Source organism: Cryptotermes secundus, unplaced genomic scaffold (assembly GCF_002891405.2).
Source record: "Cryptotermes secundus unplaced genomic scaffold, Csec_1.0 scaffold397, whole genome shotgun sequence".
Taxonomy (NCBI): Eukaryota; Metazoa; Arthropoda; class Insecta; order Blattodea; family Kalotermitidae; genus Cryptotermes; species Cryptotermes secundus.
The window spans coordinates 3,275-21,210 of record NW_019731983.1 but is presented as its reverse complement, the minus strand read 5'-3'; the positions used below and the strand labels follow the sequence as shown (position 1 = coordinate 21,210).

The window sequence follows — 17,936 nt, the reverse complement described above, 5'->3', positions numbered from 1 at the left end:
AAGGAAAGTGTTTTAAATGTTAAATTTTGAGCTGAGTGCAGTGTGACAGCGACGTGAGTGTTATACACCTGATGATGGCCGTCTGTGGCCGAAACATGTAGTGTGGGTGAACAAGATCAAGGACACATAATATATTGTTTGCACTTGGGACGGAATTTGTATCATTATATCATTTATCGTATAGAGTGCAAGAGGATGCTTAAATATAATATTGTAAAGAGTGATGAAGCCTATATCCATTCTTACAAAGAACGTGCTTTTCAGTTATGACTAAGTTGAGGTAGCCTGTAATGTCTTTTTAAGTTCACCATTTAGCGGAGATGTTAACATTGAGACAAACTGAGTCTCGTCACCAAAATGCAGGCAAAATCATGACGTAACGTCTGCTAACAGATGTGCTGAAAATGTGGCACAGTTCAGATACTTGGGAACGACAGGAAAAAATCGAAATTTTATTCATGATGAAATTAAGAGGAGACTGAACTCGTGTAATGCTTGCTACCATTCAGTCCAGAACTTTTTGACTTCTCGTCTGCTGTCCAGAAACATAAAAATTATAATATACAAAATTATAATTTTGCCTGTGGTTCTGTATGGGTGTGAAACTTGGTCTCTGACATTAAAGGAGGAACATATACTGAGGGTATTTGAGAACAGAGCGTTGAGGAGAATATGTGGACCGAAGAGAGATGAAGTGGCAGGAGGTTGGAGAAGACTGCATAATGAGGAGCTTCACAACTTATACTCTTCGCAAAGTATAATTAGAATGATCAAGTCAAGGAGGATGACGTGGGCAGGGCATGTAGCACGAATGGGGGAGAAGAGGAATGCATATAGGATCTTGGTGGGAAAGCCAGAAGGAAAGAGACATTAGGAAGACTTCGACGTGGGCGGCAGGATAATATTAATATCGAGCTTAGAGATGTGGGATGGGGTTGCATGGACTGGATTGGTCTGGCTTGGGATATTGACCAGTGGAAAGATCATGTGAACACAATAATGAACTTTCGGGTTCCGTAAAATACTGGAAGTTCTTGAGTAGCTGCACAATCGGCTTCTCAAGAAGGGCGCAGTTTCATGAAGTTAGTTATTATTAAGACTGCGGAGAATGTAACCAATAGTTGCAAACAAACTTTTGGCACGAGTTCCACATACCAAACCAAGAAGTCCAGAAACATGTAATTTGTGAGTTATAGCTGAAGGAGTACATTTACAGTAACCGCTCCGAAATGTTCTCCATGAGATCCAATGCACAACTCGGACGCCGCATCCGCTCAAAGAATCCGGGGCAGTTGCGGATAGTCTGACAGGTATCGCAGTGCCTCTCCGTTGTCAACAGGAGCTGCATACACAAAGGATCTAGGGATCCCCATAGGAGGATTCAATTTTGGTGAGCGTGGAGGCCACACAGTGGGTCCTCCTCTACCTATCCATCAGTCATGTTACGTGTTACTGAGGACATTTCGTACAGCACGGAGCGCCCTCATGCATGTACCACATTCGTGCTCTGTCTGCCAGTGGTACACCTTCCAGTAGCTTTGGCTGATCATGTAGGAGGAAATCGCTGTAGTGGTTGCCTGTAAGCCGATGTGGCAAAACCTGCGAGCCTACCAAACAATCCCTGCCCATACATTAACGCTGAACTGCTGCTGATGTCTACACAGTTTTCTTTCAACCGTAACTCATAAACTGTTTCCAGGCACATGCTGATATGAACATTTTCTTTCTTGTTTTGACATGTGGAACTCTTGCCCAAATTCTGTCTGCACCTTTCAGTTACATCCTGTATAGCCAGAACAGTTGGTGGAAAGAGAATTAGCAGAGGAAACCGGAGTACTTGGAGACCATCCGCCGCAGTACTACTTTGTCCACCACAAATCCCACATGATCTATACTGGGTTCGAACACGGGCCACCGCCATTGGAACCTAACAATTAACACGGCCGTCAATGCGTTAAGTGTCAATGCCGCTAAGGGTAGGGGCAAGTCAGGCGTATCCTCCAATCGGTGGAATTTTGGAAAAGAACTAAAATTGAAGAAAAGAATTCACTATGATAGAAATTAAAATTATTTTCTTAAAAATGTATAATTTTGTTCCTAATATTCTGAAAATAATTTCCAGCGACTTATACGAAAATGTGTGAGGAAATTTTCGGTCTCCCCTCTCTTTAAAAATTAAGAGCCGCCCCACCCCGCGCTCTTGTAAAACAAAAATTATCCCCGGAGGCTTTCATGGCGTTAAGCCTAATATTGTCACTTCAGAATTCCGAACTCTGCGCGTGTCACGCCTTATTTCTGTTTCGTGCAAACTTCCTGCAGCATTCACAGACAATTTGCATCGAGAAAATACAAAAAGCTTAATGAACCCATCCTGTTACAGGTCATTGTGAGGTTCTTCGACCCCTCGGTGGAGCAATGCCTACTGGAGCCCTGGTGTCGAGAGCTTGGTTTTGTTATCTGCTACGGTGCAATCATCCTAAAGCTGTACAGGTGAGTGAGTGGGCAAGCTGTCATGCCCTGTACATTACTTCATACTGAAGAATACCGTTGCAGAAGAATTAACCTACCCTTATTCCCATCCACAACACTTTTCAGCAGTCGTAACACAAATTTGTTATGGTACATTATCACGTACAGCTTCATCATCAAGCTGTTTATAGATTCATAGTGTCACAAGTAAAGTAAAAAGTAAAGGTATCACTGTAACAGGCCGTGGAGGCCCATAGGGTTGTGAGATGTTGAGTTTCCTATATTATGTAGACAATCGGCTCATAGATGGCGGAAAGGTAGTCAGCCTCACGGGCCGGCCGTCCTTTACCCTCAAGAACATTCCTGGTACTCATTTCTGTTAGAAGCTGAGTCGACCCCAGGGCCATAGTGCGGCTGGAATGATTGGGTCAAATGAAAGAAATCCAGTTACCTTATTGGATGACATATGAATATTATATTGGATCTAAAGAAGGACTATTGCTTCTCCACATTGATGAAAACTGGACAGGTTAGAGATGCCCAGCACACGAAGCAGTACATCCCCTTACAAGTACGCATTATGGAGCACAAATCTAACCTGACACAGGGTCTGCTTGAAAAATCAAAACTAGCCCAACTTGCTTGAGAAGAAGGCCACGAAATTGGAATGAAGCGAAGGTCCTGCAGATTGAACCAAACACCACCTACAGGAAACACATGGAATCCACTCACATGTCTCTGATAGACCGTCCGATCAGTAGACCCAGCTTCGACATCTCTCCCATCTGGACTCCCGTCATCACAGCAGAAGTAAAAGCAACAAATCCGGCTAGCGTAGATGGAGTGGGAGAATTAGTTTCTCTTGTGTTGGTACCATAAGGAGTGTCTCTTCTATCCAGAGATTATTTCTATCGAGAAATTTTTCTGGTGCAAAGCCTCATACTGTAGAGTTTTTAATAATTTAATGTTATGTCTTATCTCTCATGGATGGTTTGTGCTGTGCTTCGCTTGTATACCCTATCTTCTGTTGGCGCAGGTGCCCGGAGATAGGGACTAACTCTATCGATTTGGCCAAACTGAGTAGGTTTTACCTGAAGACGGAGACAGACTCCAGTCTCCGAACGTTGTGTTGTGTTTGGCTTACGTACCGCATCTTGGACCGCGTCATAGTTCAGGCGGTTAGTCGCTGGTTTCCTACCGCGGCGGCCCGTGTTCGAACCCGGGTCTGGTCAAGTGGGATTTGTGGTGGGCAAATTGGTGCTGGGGCAGGTTTCTCCCAGTACTTCGGTTTCCTCTGCCAATCTTCATTCTACCAATTGCTCCACAATCACCCTCACCTATCATCTGGTGCTTGTACAATAGTTCAGAAGTGACCGCAGTACAAGGGTCCAGGAAAGTTGACAAATTCACCGCGATCTGTGAGCAGATTGTCTAGAGAAAATGTGGGATCCTCGACGTCTCACAACCCTATATGCCTTCACGGCCTGTTACAGGGATAGTTTCAACTATTATAATAATTATGGCAGATATGTTATTTAGTATTCGCAAGTCACTGGAAATATATAAATATCCTGCTAATGCTGTGGGACATCGAAACGTGCACTTAAATTAATTCATAGTGGAATTTTTCGTGGGTTGTTTGCACGGAAGTGAAATGTTTTACATTTGCTTCTTTATGTGCACCAACCTTAAGTTGAATGCCTTCCATGTACTTCAAGAAGAAAATGGTTTTCTTGTAAGTTAATAATTTCTTCAAGCCTGAACACCATTTAAATAATATCCAAAATTCAGCTCCTGCCTCAGTACAGTTTAACAGTAGGAAAATATAGATTAACTATAGCCACCAGCGAATGGAAGTTACTGCGTGTAATGTTGAGATGAATGTTCTGAAAGGAAGCAATTTTAAATTGCCATAGCAACGAATTGCGGAGCGTCAACACGTTAAGTGAACGTAAATCATACATTTGACTCTTGTCTATCTTAAGGAATGTGTACTTGTATGTTGGCGCTGCTAGACTGTTTTCAGTCCAGCAATCTGTATTTGTATGTTGGCGCTGCTAGCCTGTTTTCAATCCAGCAACGTGTACTTGTATGTTGGCGCTGCTAGACTGTTTTCAGTCCAGCAATCTGTATTTGTATGTTGGCGCTGCTAGCCTGTTTTCAGTCCAGCTATGTGTACTTGTGTGTTGGCACTGCAAGCCTGTTTTCAGTCCGGCAATGTGTACTTGTATGTTGGCGCTGCTAGCCTGTTTTCAATCCAGCAACGTGTACTTGTATGTTGGCGCTGCTAGACTGTTTTCAGTCCAGCTATGTGTACTTGTATATTGGCGCTGCTAGACTGTTTTCAATCCAGCAACGTGTACTTGTATGTTGGCGCTGCTAGACTGTTTTCAGTCCAGCTATGTGTACTTGTATGTTGGCGCTGCTAGCCTGTTTTCAATCCAGCAACGTGTACTTGTATGTTGGCGCTGCTAGACTGTTTTCAGTCCAGCAAAGTGTACTTGTATGTTGGTGCTGCTGGCCTGTTTCCAGTCCAGCTATGTGTACTTGTATATTGGCGCTGCTAGACTGTTTTCAATCCAGCAACGTGTACTTGTATGTTGGCGCTGCTAGACTGTTTTCAGTCCAGCAAAGTGTACTTGTATGTTGGTGCTGCTGGCCTGTTTCCAGTCCAGCTATGTGTACTTGTATATTGGCGCTGCTAGACTGTTTTCAATCCAGCAACGTGTACTTGTATGTTTACAGTCCAGCTATATGTACTTGTATATTGGTGCTGCTAGACTGTTTTCAGTCCAGCTATGTGTACTTGTATGTTGGCGCTGCTAGCCTGTTTTCAATCCAGCAACGTGTACTTGTATGTTGGCGCTGCTAGACTGTTTTCAGTCCAGCAAAGTGTACTTGTATGTTGGTGCTGCTGGCCTGTTTCCAGTCCAGCTATGTATACTTGTATGTCGGCACTGCTGGACTGTTTTCAGTCCACCAACACCAGCATACACACAGCCTGAGACAATGCCTCAAGATGAGCACAAGTGAGTGGCAAGCCATATCTCAGTAGTCTTTCTGCCACCGCCCTTCCTTCTGCAACACACCTTACAGAATTCACACTCACTTCACAGGTTTATGTTATGCTATGTCTTACTGAAAACCTCCACAACTCAACAATCAATAATACGTGTAATTAGCTCTAGGAGATACTTTTTGCATAACATAAAAGTATCTCCTAGAGGTACTTACACGTATTATTGATTGTTGTGTTGTTACGGTTTTCAATAAGAAATAATATATTATACACGACCGGATGCATTAACTGAAAATTATGTTATGCTCTTTTCTAATGTTGTAAGTATTTCACGTAACGTTTGGTTTCCTGCACTGCCGCTAGATCTGATGCAGCAGAGATGTTGTCCACAGGATCTTGATCGAGTTCCGCACTCGGAAGGCGCACCGCTGGGTGGTCCGCGACAAAGACCTGCTCAAGTATTTGCTGGGGATGGTGCTCGTGGTGTTTGGGTACATGGCCGCGTGGACAGTCACTAACCTCAACTTCATACAGGAGAACTACGACGTTCTGACTGTGGGAACCACTTACGAGGGGCTGCAGTTCCTCGCCTGCAAGGCCCTGTGGTGGGACTACGTCACAGAGACAGGTACGCTTATTACGCGAACTTTCTAAAACAAATCGGTACAAAGATACGCACGTAATTTTTCATGTGTTTGAGAACTGAATACTGAGAAAAATGTTTGGGTCAAAGAAAAATGAAGTGTTAGAAGGTGGAAGAAAACTGCGTAATGAGGAGCTTCGTATTTTGTACTCTTCGCCAAGGATGAGTATAATTAGAATGATCAAACGAAAACGAATGATTTGGACAGAGCATGTACGTCGCTTGGAGGAGAAGAGGAATGCATATAGGATTTCTAGGAAGACCTAGATTTAGGTGGGAATATAATTTTAAAATGGATCTTAGAGAAGTAGGATAGTGTGATGTGGACTGGGCTCATGTAACTCAGAATAGGAACAAGTGGTGGGCTCTTGCGAGCACCGTAATGAATGTTCGAGTTCCATAAAAGAGGAAATTCTTGAGCAGCTGAGCCACTGCTGGCTCCATAGAGTTACGTTTTGTTACTTAGTTAAGCTTGACATATGACATTCAGACAGCTGGATGGCATTCCAAAAACCGAATTTTCGTATTAAAGGGTGCTGAAAACGTGTGATTTTTCACGATAAAGATGCTTCCTCATGTTAACTATATGAAAAAGAAAGAACAAAACGAAAACAAGAAGGGCTTATATGAAGATAACTTCTGCCTGTCTGCGCCTGCTTAAAGCGTTGGGTAGATTAATTTGTTAACTCTTTATATGAAATTCTTACCAAAATTGTCTGATAATTTCAATATTCAGTGATATTGCCCCATAATAAAATCTGTTTTACTTAAGACCATAATCTGATAAATAGCCCATAAGTAAACTTTATAAACTGCAAACGACATCTTGGAAATTTTGAGGACAAAGTTGTGGGATTCAAGATTACAGTCTAATTTGGCTCGTTGAGAATTTTTCTGATTGCAATGAAACTGGCTGGTTCTTTACCGTTCGCCACGAAACCGTGTCACAGGACCCTAACTGAATGCAATTAATACCTTAACCACCTGTTTCTCCTGTTTAATTTTACCGATGGAATGGTTCTGTCCAGATTTCCTCTTATTATTTTTCCTCTCCCGTTTTCGCCGTTTAATGGTACAGATTCAGAGGTCCGAGTTCGATTCCCGGCGCTACCAGATTTTCTGAGAAGTAGTGGTTCTGGAACGGGGTCCACTTAGCTTCGTGAGGATAACTGAGGAGCTGTTTCACGGAAATAGCGGCTCCGGTTTAGAAAACCGAAATTAACGGCCGTGGTGTTTCGATGCCCTGACCCCGAGACATTCTCTATCTGCTAAAGTTGGCACTAACTTCGCCGATAAGCGACGGTCGCTCGGTCGGTATAGTTCGTTTGCGGACTAAAACCACGGTGTTTAGTTCTAATGCTGCAGCCGCAGACAGATGAAGAACGGGATACGAAACCAATGGTCGATCACTGGGCTATTCAGAAATTGTGGGACCCTCCTGTGTTACAAGACTCAGAAAATTTGAATACTGACGTGTCCCATGCAGCATTATATGGGTCCATATTCTATTTAGTGACACGTTTAGGCATGAATTGATATGTCGTACAGGACACTGGGGCTAAACGTTCAGTAATTCTCCATATTCTATAGGTCCCTGTTTTATATTTTGGACGGGAGATTTCCTTTCCTGACTGAGGTTTATCGCGGTCTTCCTTACTCCCTCCAAGCAAATACCTAGAAGGTAAATCCTCAAATTATAACATGATCGCTTCCTACCGTATTGTTCAAGTTCATTGTTCACTAATCATTGTACCATTCGAAGTTTTTTTTTATTATTATTTCTTGAGATGGGGTGAGACTGAGTCCACTTGGTACTGCGGCCACTTCTGGCCTACTATACCAGCTCCAGATGATAGGTGATTGTAACTGTGAAGCAATTGCTCTGAGAAAGCCTGCCCCACGCCACTTTGTCCACCACAAATTGCACATGGTTTGACTTGGGCTCGAACCCAGGTAGCTGCGGTGGGAAGCCATTGACTAAAATGCGACGCCTTAAGTTGCATATAAGCCACTGACAGCGTCGTTAAATAAGCAGTAAATATATCGCAAGTAAACGTATTTAGAAATGCTAGTAACATTCAGATGGAACAACGATAACAGATCGAAACCTGATTCAGGAGGAAATTAAAAGGAGACTGAACTCGGGTAATGCTTGCTACCATTCAGTCCAGAACCTTTTGTCTTCTTGTCTGCTGTCCAAAAACATAAAAAAATTAGAATATACAAATCTTTTTTTATTGCTAATGGGATGGGACTAATTCCCTTGTACTGCGGCCACTTATGGCCTATTGTACCAGCTCCAGATGATAGGTGAGGGCGATTGTGGAGCAATTGGTGGAATGAAGATTGGCAGGGGAAACCGAAGTACTCGAAAGAAACCTGCCCCAGCACCACTTTGTCAACCACGAATCCCACTTGACCAGACCCGGGATCGAACACGGGCCGCCGCTGTGGGAAGCCAGTGACTAACCGTTGGGACGAACATAGACTAAGGGTGTTTGAGAACAGGGTGCTGAGGAGAATATTTGGACTGAAGAGAGATGATGAGAACAGGGTGTTGAGGAGTATATTTGGACCGAAGAGAGATGAAGTGACGAGGTTGGAGAAAACTGCATAATGTGGAGCTTCATAACTTGTACTCTTCTCCAAGTATAATTAGAATGATCAAGTCAATGAAGATAAGATGGGCAGGGCATGTAGCACAAATAGGGGAGATGAGGAATGCATATACGATATTGGTGGGAAAGCCAGAAGGAAAGAGACCACTGGGAAGACCAAGGCGTAGGTGGGTGGATAATATTAAAATATATGTTAGCTTGATAGGATGGGATGGTATCGATTGGATTGGTCTGGCTCTGGATATGGACCAGTGGAGGGCTCTTGTGAACACGGTAATGAACTTTATGGCTCCACAAAATGCTGGAAATTTCTTGAATAGCTGCAGAATTGGCGGCTCATCAAGAAGGGCACAGCTCCATAAGTAAGTAAGTAACGTTCAGATTTTGGGACTGTTGTTTGAACATGTGAGACAGATGGATAGCTCCCTGTTTTCTTGCCAGCTCGCTAGTCACAGAACATCGTGTAACACGCAGTTTAGTTATGACTTGATTTTCAGGTGAGATCCTGATCTTGGTGTTTGGGATCCACCTGAGTTACGCATGTCGGAACGCCACGACGCAGTTCCAGGAGCGCCGGTTCCTCTGTTTCGCCATTATAGTGGAGGCCACAGTGAGCGGCGCTTTCTACGTGCTGCGCATCCTGTACTCCAGGTCACTCCACCCAGATTTCAGTTTCCTTGCTTACTTCACACGCAGCCAGCTCACCTCCACCGTCGTATTGCTTGTCATCTTCACTCCTAAGGCAAGATTCTTTATCAAGTCAAACAAAAAGGTTATAAGAATGCCTCTTTTATTTAATGTAAAAGCATTCACCCAGTAAATCATTTACAATTAAATAAAAACTCAGTAAACGAAACATAATAAAGCAAACGAAGTGACTAAATCATTCTAAACTATTCTATCGCAGTTGTTCCGTCTATCGCAACTCAAAGAATCTATATCATTTAGTTTGTTTTATTAAAATCACAACATGTTTCGACAATTTTATCTGGTCATCATCAGGTGAATATAAGTGTTTAACAAGTGTTCTCGTGTAAGATTTGAGGTCTTCACGGCTGTGACATAGATTAGTTTGTCGGTACCTGCTCACGCTAGCTCGCAGATGTTATTTTTTCTTCTATTCTGAAGATGGAGGCGACACATTCCTCCGAAACGTCGGTTAACACTATCTACACGTCGCCACATCCCAGAAGATGGTATTTTTCAAGTGCTCTCTTTAATTGCAAAAAATTTTACTTCTCATATGGGCCCATATTTACAATGATTTCTGGTGGATGACAATATTGATCTTTGTCAGTACTACATACTAAATTAATAAAATTGTGAAACATTAGAAAAAATATCTATGAGCCATATTTTTAATGTTTTTTTTTAATTTTTAATATTTTACAATTTTAATAATTTAATTTGTAGTACCGACGAATGCCAATATTGTTATCCACAAGAAATCATTATAAATATGGGCCTATATGAAAAGTAAGATGGCTTGCAATTCAAGAGAGCACAGTTGTAATCACCTGATGATGACCAGATAAAATATGTCGAAACATGTGATTTTAATAAAACAAATTGAATGTTATACATTCCTTGAGTGCGTTAGACGGAACAAGCGTAATAGAATAGTTTGCAAATACGCAACAGGATGCACCATATAAAGATAAATAATTCTACAGATAATTACATGCGGAAGCATAATTTTACGTGTTTATGAATGCATACAAACTGTTGGGAGCACCTGACTAGAAGAAAGCACTTGAGAAACTTTAGGGATATTTACTTATTACCCTACCCATTTGTAGTTTACTTAGCTACGCTATCGGGAACTCAGGTTGTATAGCGTCGAATGAAGGTACGATAAATTATACTATTAATTGGAAAGAACGCTTAGAAAGTTAGTCATGACTTTGATGCTGTGTGAGACTTAGAAAGACGAACTGATTAAAACCACGAAAACCTCAGTATATATCTGTGCCTCTGCCGAAATTTGAACCGAGCACCTCAATACAGGTCAGAAGGGAATCTACTTGCTCGGTTACCTAAGTGTAAGTGAGAGGTTGATATTGGAACGGATTTCATATTGAGAGAATATGAGGATGTGGCCATGTTAGGTGAGTCCATTGTCACCTCGACATGGCACGTCCTCTGGTTGCGGATGTTAGGTAGGTCCCTTGTCACCACGGCTTGGCGCGCCCTCAGGTTGCGGATGGAGGTTAGCTGCGAATATATCGAATTAGCACCCCACAGACAGTCAACAAGGAGTGATCCTCCAACTTGGGGGCTTGGCTTGGTATAACAATTCTTCACCTTAAAAAAATAAGCTTGTTACGAAATTTCACAAAGGTCCTCAAATTCTTTGGATAAACGACCTAGGCTAAAGAAAATGGACATGAGATTTGGTACGTAGAATGTAAGAAATGGCAGATGCCCTTAGGGCAGTTGAAAAAGAAATATCAAAATATAAGTTAGATTTAGTGGGAGTACAGGTCAGATGGGGCTTTTCCGTACATAAGAGAAGCATATCAGCAGTTAAGAGGGCAGAGTTCGTTAGTGATAGGATATCACATATAATACTAAAAGGTCGCTGGTGTGATATCATTGTTATGAATGTTCATGCCCCAAGAGAAGATAAGATTGATGACAAAGGACAGATTCTATGAAGAACTAGAACATGTATTTGATAAATTCCCGAAGTACCCTATGAAAATTTTGTTAGGAGATTTCAGTAGCAGTATAAGTAGGGAAGACATTTTCAAACCAACAATTGGGAATGAGAGTTTACGCGAAATTAGTAATGATAATGGAGTTAGAGTAGTAAACTTTGCCACATCCAGAAATCACTTTGTCAAAAGTTCACTGTTCCCACGTCGTAACATCCATAAGTTCACTTGGACATCTCCTGGTGGGAAGACTCACAATCTCATTGGCCATATTTCAATAGACAGGAGACGGCATTCATATGTACTTACGTTCCTTCTTTCGTGGCAGCAGATTAAAATGCAGGGCAAAATCATGATATAAAGATAAGAAACAGAAGTTTTGAAAATGTGCCACAGTTCAGATATTTGGGAACAAAGATAGCAAATCAAAACCTGATTCAGGAGGAAATTAAGGGGCGATTGAACTCGAGTAATGCTTGCTACCATTCAGCCCAGAATCTTTTGTCTTCTCATCTGCTGTCTAAGAACATACAAATTGGAATATACAAAACTATAATTTAGTGTGGTTCTGTATGGGTGTGAAACTTGGTCTCTAACTTTAAGGGAGAAACGTAGACTGAGGGTGTTTGAGAAAGGGTGCTGAGCAGAATATTTGGGCCGAAGAGAGATGAAGTGACAGGATTCTGGACAAAACTGCATAATGAGGAGCTTCATATCTTGTACGCTTCTCCAAGTGTAATTAGAATGATCAAGTCAAGGAGGATGAGATGGACAGGGCATGTAGCACGAATGGGGGCGAAGATGAATGCATATAGGATATTGGTGGGAACGTCGGAAGGAAAGAGACCACTAGGAAGACAAAGACATAGGTGGATGGACAACATTAAAATGGATCTTAGAAGGCTAGGATTAGATTGTACGGACTGAATTGATCTAGCTCAGGATAGGCATCAGTGGAAGGCTCTTGTGAACACGGTAATGGACCTTCGAATTCCATAAAATTCTGGGAAGTTCTTGAGCAGCTGGACAATTGGCAGCCTCTCAAGAAGGGCTCAGTTCCATGAGTGAGTGATTACAGCAAGTAAAATATGAACTGTTTTCATTACATCCTTTTCGACTAACAGCAATGCGCTTGTGCAAAGCGTCTACGGCCACCGATAAGCCGCGAAATGGTGCCTCCATTGGTGTTCTCTCGAACTCGTTCTAGTTCTTGCAGCTGACGAGGAGGGAGTTTAAGAAATGTACCTACTTGCATCCACTTTGAATTATTACAGAAAGAAACTATAATATGTTATAACATTGATAGACGATAGTCATACAGAGTTTCTTGCATATCTTCTTACCGGATTATTAGTTAAGTAGATAGGTTTTTGGGTTGTTAGTTCATTAACTACTGAATAATTATTATTCCTGGATTGTGAGAAATTTTCTGACGATGTAAATATAAAGATGTTAAATACGGTAGACATTTCATTTTCTCATCAGTCCGAACACCACTGTTAAACTGATAGTACTTTTGTTTCGTATTAGGGAGCTCACGTGTTCATATCTCGAAACTGTAACAGGTTATCCTGTCTGAAGGTGTTCATGGTTTCTCAATTCCTCCAGACAAGTTTCGGGACTGTTTCTCAGATTGGCCCACGACTTCTTTCCATAACCTTTCCAGTTATTAAGAGTAGTCATGATGAAGCCGTATAACCTCATATATGGAACTGAGTTCGTTGCTGGACTAATCATAATAAAACCGTGAAATCTGAGTGTAACATTCTTGGAGTATGAAGACTGAGTTGCGTTGGTGGAATGCTGAACTGGAAGGGTTTGGAAAGAAGCGACGGTGGCTTACTCGAGGAGCTACTGTGGCACTTACTTGAAGGGTCTGAAGAAACCCACGAGGGGCCCAGGATTAGCTTACGTCTCTGCCGAGGCTGCAACCCAAAACCTCTCCAATGCTGATCTGTAGTTTGAACTCAGCGATGACTATGAGGAATATTGTGATCTAGAACATGACGCCGTGGAGTCTGATGATTATTAACGCAGNGTGTTACCGCTAAGCTAACAGGTCTGGTTGAACTCAGAGATGACTATGAGGAATATTGTTATCTAGAACATGACACCGTGGAGTCTGATGATTATTAACGCAGAATAACACGCTCTCTCCAACTTCTGAGCAGGTGAGACATTCCAGGGAACAGCAACCTTTCTAAAGAAATTACCATCTGTTGTCAGTAAGCCCAATGGACTTCTGATTCTCAAATTAATAAGTTGATTGTAATAATTATCAGCAAAACCGAAAATGAAATATGTGACTCAGATTCATCATTCTGACGAAAGAGAATTGGTCAGTGGAACGAAACGAAAGGCAAGCTGCGTTTGTTGCATGTTGCAGCTGTGGTACCAACACAAGCAAGTGACAGACTCCCGAGGGAAGAGACACTACGAATACTCTTGTCCAATGCCTGTGGACGCTTTCAAGCCACGAGATGGCATCACTGGGACCAACAGTAGTGACGTGGATGTTGGGGAAATTAACTTGGCCGATATGAACCCAGAAGACATTAGGGTAAGCCTTTCATTCAATTTCATCCAGAATATGTATGTAAAATCCATTACTGTCATAAAGCCACTGCTGGAAATGGTGAACCCGGGCTCCTTCTCCAAGAATAATTTCTATCGCAGCGATTTCCAGTGTTTTGAGACCTCACAAGCCTCGTTTCCATGCATGCTGAAATGGATTACGGAAGCAGAATTGTAATACGTTAATTTCGTTAATAATATGTGTTATGTCATTCTTGCAATACAGAATGTCCGGATGAAAGGTATCCAAAATAAAATAATTATATCTCAGAAAACATTTATTATGTACATTTATGAGTTACACCATTACAAAGGGAAACTATCACAGTTTTTTCTGAGTATGTAACCTTCACAATAAATTTCAGTGTGGGCTCCCTTGGTGGTAAGACAAATATCCAGACGATCCCAGCATGTTTGGTGTTACCACAGCCACAGCGTCTCTTATGCGGGCTTTCAGGTGTTGAAGCTCGTTTATTTTAACCTGGTAGTCAATGTTGTTGACATAACTCCACAAGAAAAAATCAGTGAGGTTAAATCTGGCGACCTAGGAGGGCAAGCGACTGGTCCACCTCTGCCAATTCATATCCCAGCCATCTCTCTGTCCAGGTGATTCCTAACATGGCGGCAGAAATGTGGAGGCGCTTGCGCCCAAGCCAGGCATGAAAAAAAAAAAAACTTTTGGAGTTTTCCTTTCCGAAGACAAAACCCGGTACATGTATGAAAATTAGTTTCCCATATATACATTTTTTTTTTTGGTTACCTTTCATCCGGACACGGTATTTACAACCTGTCCGGAGCATGCATCTATTTCTGAAAAGAACTTGTCATACCTGCATAAACTCTAAACGAAATGGTCCGTTCACTGGAATCGCTGGTCTGACTATCATTGGCCTGGTAATGGGGATCATAGGCCTACCCGTTCACCAAACTTCATTCCTGCTTTGGATAAATGCATCTTTAAAATCCTTTTCCAGTTACCTTGTATGAGCTTCATTATTAACCTATATAGTCTCTGAATTCTATCAGTGTGACAAAGCTGTTTAATTGTATTGGTAAAGTTTTTTTTATAAATGTAAATTCAGTGTTTAGTTCATGAAAAACATCTTGATCCTTTTGTCTCAATATTAGTGTACTACGCATCACATAATTTTCATTTCAGTAGATGTGATTCTTCATTTTTTCATATCAGTTGATCTCATGGTTTGAATAAACATAACAGTGAGTTAGGGTAGCTCAGGCCGCGCCATAGCTCAAGTGATTAGTCGCTGGCTTCCCACCGCGGCGGCCCGGGTCGATCCCGGGTCTGGTCAAGTGGGATTTGTGGTGGACAAAGTGGCGCTGGGACAGGTTTTCTCCAAGTACTTCGGTTTCCCCTGCCAATCTTCATTCCACCAATTGCTCCACAATCACCCTCACCTATCATCTGGGGCTGGTACAATAGGCCAGAAGTGGCAGCCGTACAAGGGACTTAGTCCCACCCCATTAGCAATTAAAAAATAGGGTAGCTCAAGTGTTACAGAAGCCTAATTTTCTTCAAGCTGAATTTTAATGGGAATTCTGGCGAAATTTATTCATAATTATGAGTGGGGTAAACAGTTAATTTCAAGACGTATTCCATTACATTTGGATATAATTTTTATTTTTTGGCTTGCTTTTCTTATATTATAAGGAAAAGAAAATGCTTACTTAATTAGAATAATTTTTCTGTGTCAGTTTACCTATCTATTACATAAGTTTTGAACTAGTTGAAGGATCTTAATGAAACTCGGCATGACAGTATTTGGCGCCACCATTTGTATTTTATAATTTCCTACAAGCAGTAACACCAACATGGCGGCTTTGCGAACTTCTAAAATTAAAGTGCCATTGCTAGAGTAAGGGGGCACGCGGTAGCATAGTTGGTTGAGGCACTATGCTACAAGGCGGAAGGTCGCGATTTCCAGTCCCGATGAGGTCACTGGAATTTTCAATTGACCCAATCCTTCCACCCGCACTTTGACCCTGGAGTTGACTCAGCCTCTAACAGAAATGAGTGCCAACAATATTACGGGGGAGTAAAGGGCTGCCGGAGCGTAAGGCTGACCTCACCACCATTTGGAAGACGATTTTCTAGAAATCGTGGGAGCCTCGACCTCTCACAATCCTGTGGGCCTCCACGGCCTGTTGCAGGAATAACTTTACGTTTTATTAGTAGCATAATAAATTGGGATCATTGTATGGTGGTAGAATTTCTAATAATATGCAAATTTCTTTAAGGTAGTCTTTCATAAAGTGTAATACAAGAAAATGACTACCATGCGAAGTCTACTCTTGGCTTCCCGTTTGATAACTAATCGATCATAAGAGAAACATTTTTATGGAGATAGGTCACAAACTCAGCTGCAAATTTTGTATGTAAATGTCGTTATATCGTGATACAGTTATGGAGCCGATGCGATATTTATAGATGAATTGGATACATTTAACCTAGTCAGATTCTTTAGTATATGTAGCCCCCCCATACTCTTGACATAGGGTAGCAAGCCCCAGCGCAGGAAGATGGGCGTAGTGCTGATGTTTTACTTGAGCATCAGGCGTCGATACTTGCAGTTGCAAAGTCGAACATAACCTACAAGCGAAGCATTCAGTTGGCAGTGTGCCTGCCTGCTGGCAGGTGGCTCTGAGGGATCATGTAATCCCAAAGGGACTGCAGTACCGTTGCTTGTATACACCTGGGCCTGATATCTTGATGAAACTATCCACAGGCGGAGTTAAAGCGGCTCTACACGCAGCTTGAAGTGCTCAAGAACAAGACTATCCGGGCAGACAACCCACATATCTCCAAGCGTCGCGGTGGCCGCAAGGTGGCGCACCGCCGCTTCTCACTCCAGGTAACCAGCACAGTCTTGTGTAAGACTGTACTAAGTCACAGTAGCTCGACGCACTCAGAAGAGCGGCGAATACAGAATACAGTTATTTCTGTCACTCCACATAAACCCATACTGTTCCAACACCAAATTTCATGAAGATTAGTATCTTCTGGGATGAGCCGGGATAGCTCAATTGGTATGGAGACCGGTCATGGGCTAGACAGCCAGAGTTCGATTCCCGGCAGGGGCAGGCATTTTTCTGTTCTTCACAGCGTCCGGACCGGCTCTGGGGCCCACCCAGTCTTCTATCCAATGGTTATCATGGGCTCTATCTGATACATGGAGCTGCCGGGGCGTGAAGCTGACTGCTCACCTCCAACTAGTGCCGAGGTAAAAAATCGTGGAGCTATACCTCCACTCCCCGTTATGTCTTCATGGTGTGGTCCTTAATTAGTTAAGCACAGGAACATCTTCAAATTTTATACCTTTCACTTTCTTCTGATATGTGATGCCGCATAGACCGCAGGATGGTAGCCACGCCTCTGCTCGGCGTCAGAACATATTAGTAATTTTATCCCTCGTTCCATCCACTCTGCCATTGAACGGGCCCTTAGGGTTAATGATTCCGTACTCCATCTCTGTTGGTCTCCCTTTATCAAGCAATGGTCAGTCAGAGCCACTGTTTGCCCATCATTCTACTCTGTTAAAAAGTCCCTTAGAATGACCGTTGTTGCTTCATCCTTTGCTTACTGTCATCTGTTCGCTTAGGGCTCTTTTCTCTGCCGTCCTTTCCCCCATGCCCCATTACAGATGGAAGTAGCACGTTTCTCCGAAACAACGGTAAACATCTAACGGGCTGCATAGCAACTCATTCCAGAAGATTATAACCTTCATTATCACCACTTTGGGAACCTCCAATGTCAACCCACTTTAATTTCTCTCTCATTTCTTCATACCTGTTCAACCCTTTCCCTTGGTATCGTTACTAGAAATGACCCACGCTTATACAGGATGTTTTACGACTTTAGGGCATAACTGCAGGAGGTGATTTCCTAGGTCTTTGTGATCAAGAAAATTCATATAAACATGTGTCCGATTTTGGACGGT

At 42.3% G+C, this 17,936-nt stretch overlaps 1 protein-coding gene across 2 annotated transcripts in view; it reads left to right on the top strand.

Moving 5' to 3' along the window:
• The window catches only part of LOC111867401 (probable G-protein coupled receptor 158), a gene marked incomplete at its 3' end in the record, with an annotated part of 242,176 nt that extends 225,326 nt beyond the window's left edge, over positions 1-16,850 (top strand). For both annotated transcript variants that reach the window (XM_033752667.1, XM_023857223.2), the window contains 5 exon segments: positions 2,381-2,490; positions 5,881-6,116; positions 9,247-9,491; positions 13,793-13,966; positions 16,725-16,850. In XM_033752667.1, coding sequence (XP_033608558.1) covers positions 2,381-2,490; positions 5,881-6,116; positions 9,247-9,491; positions 13,793-13,966; positions 16,725-16,850 — 891 coding nt within the window.
• Between the last annotated feature and the right edge of the window lie 1,086 nt (positions 16,851-17,936).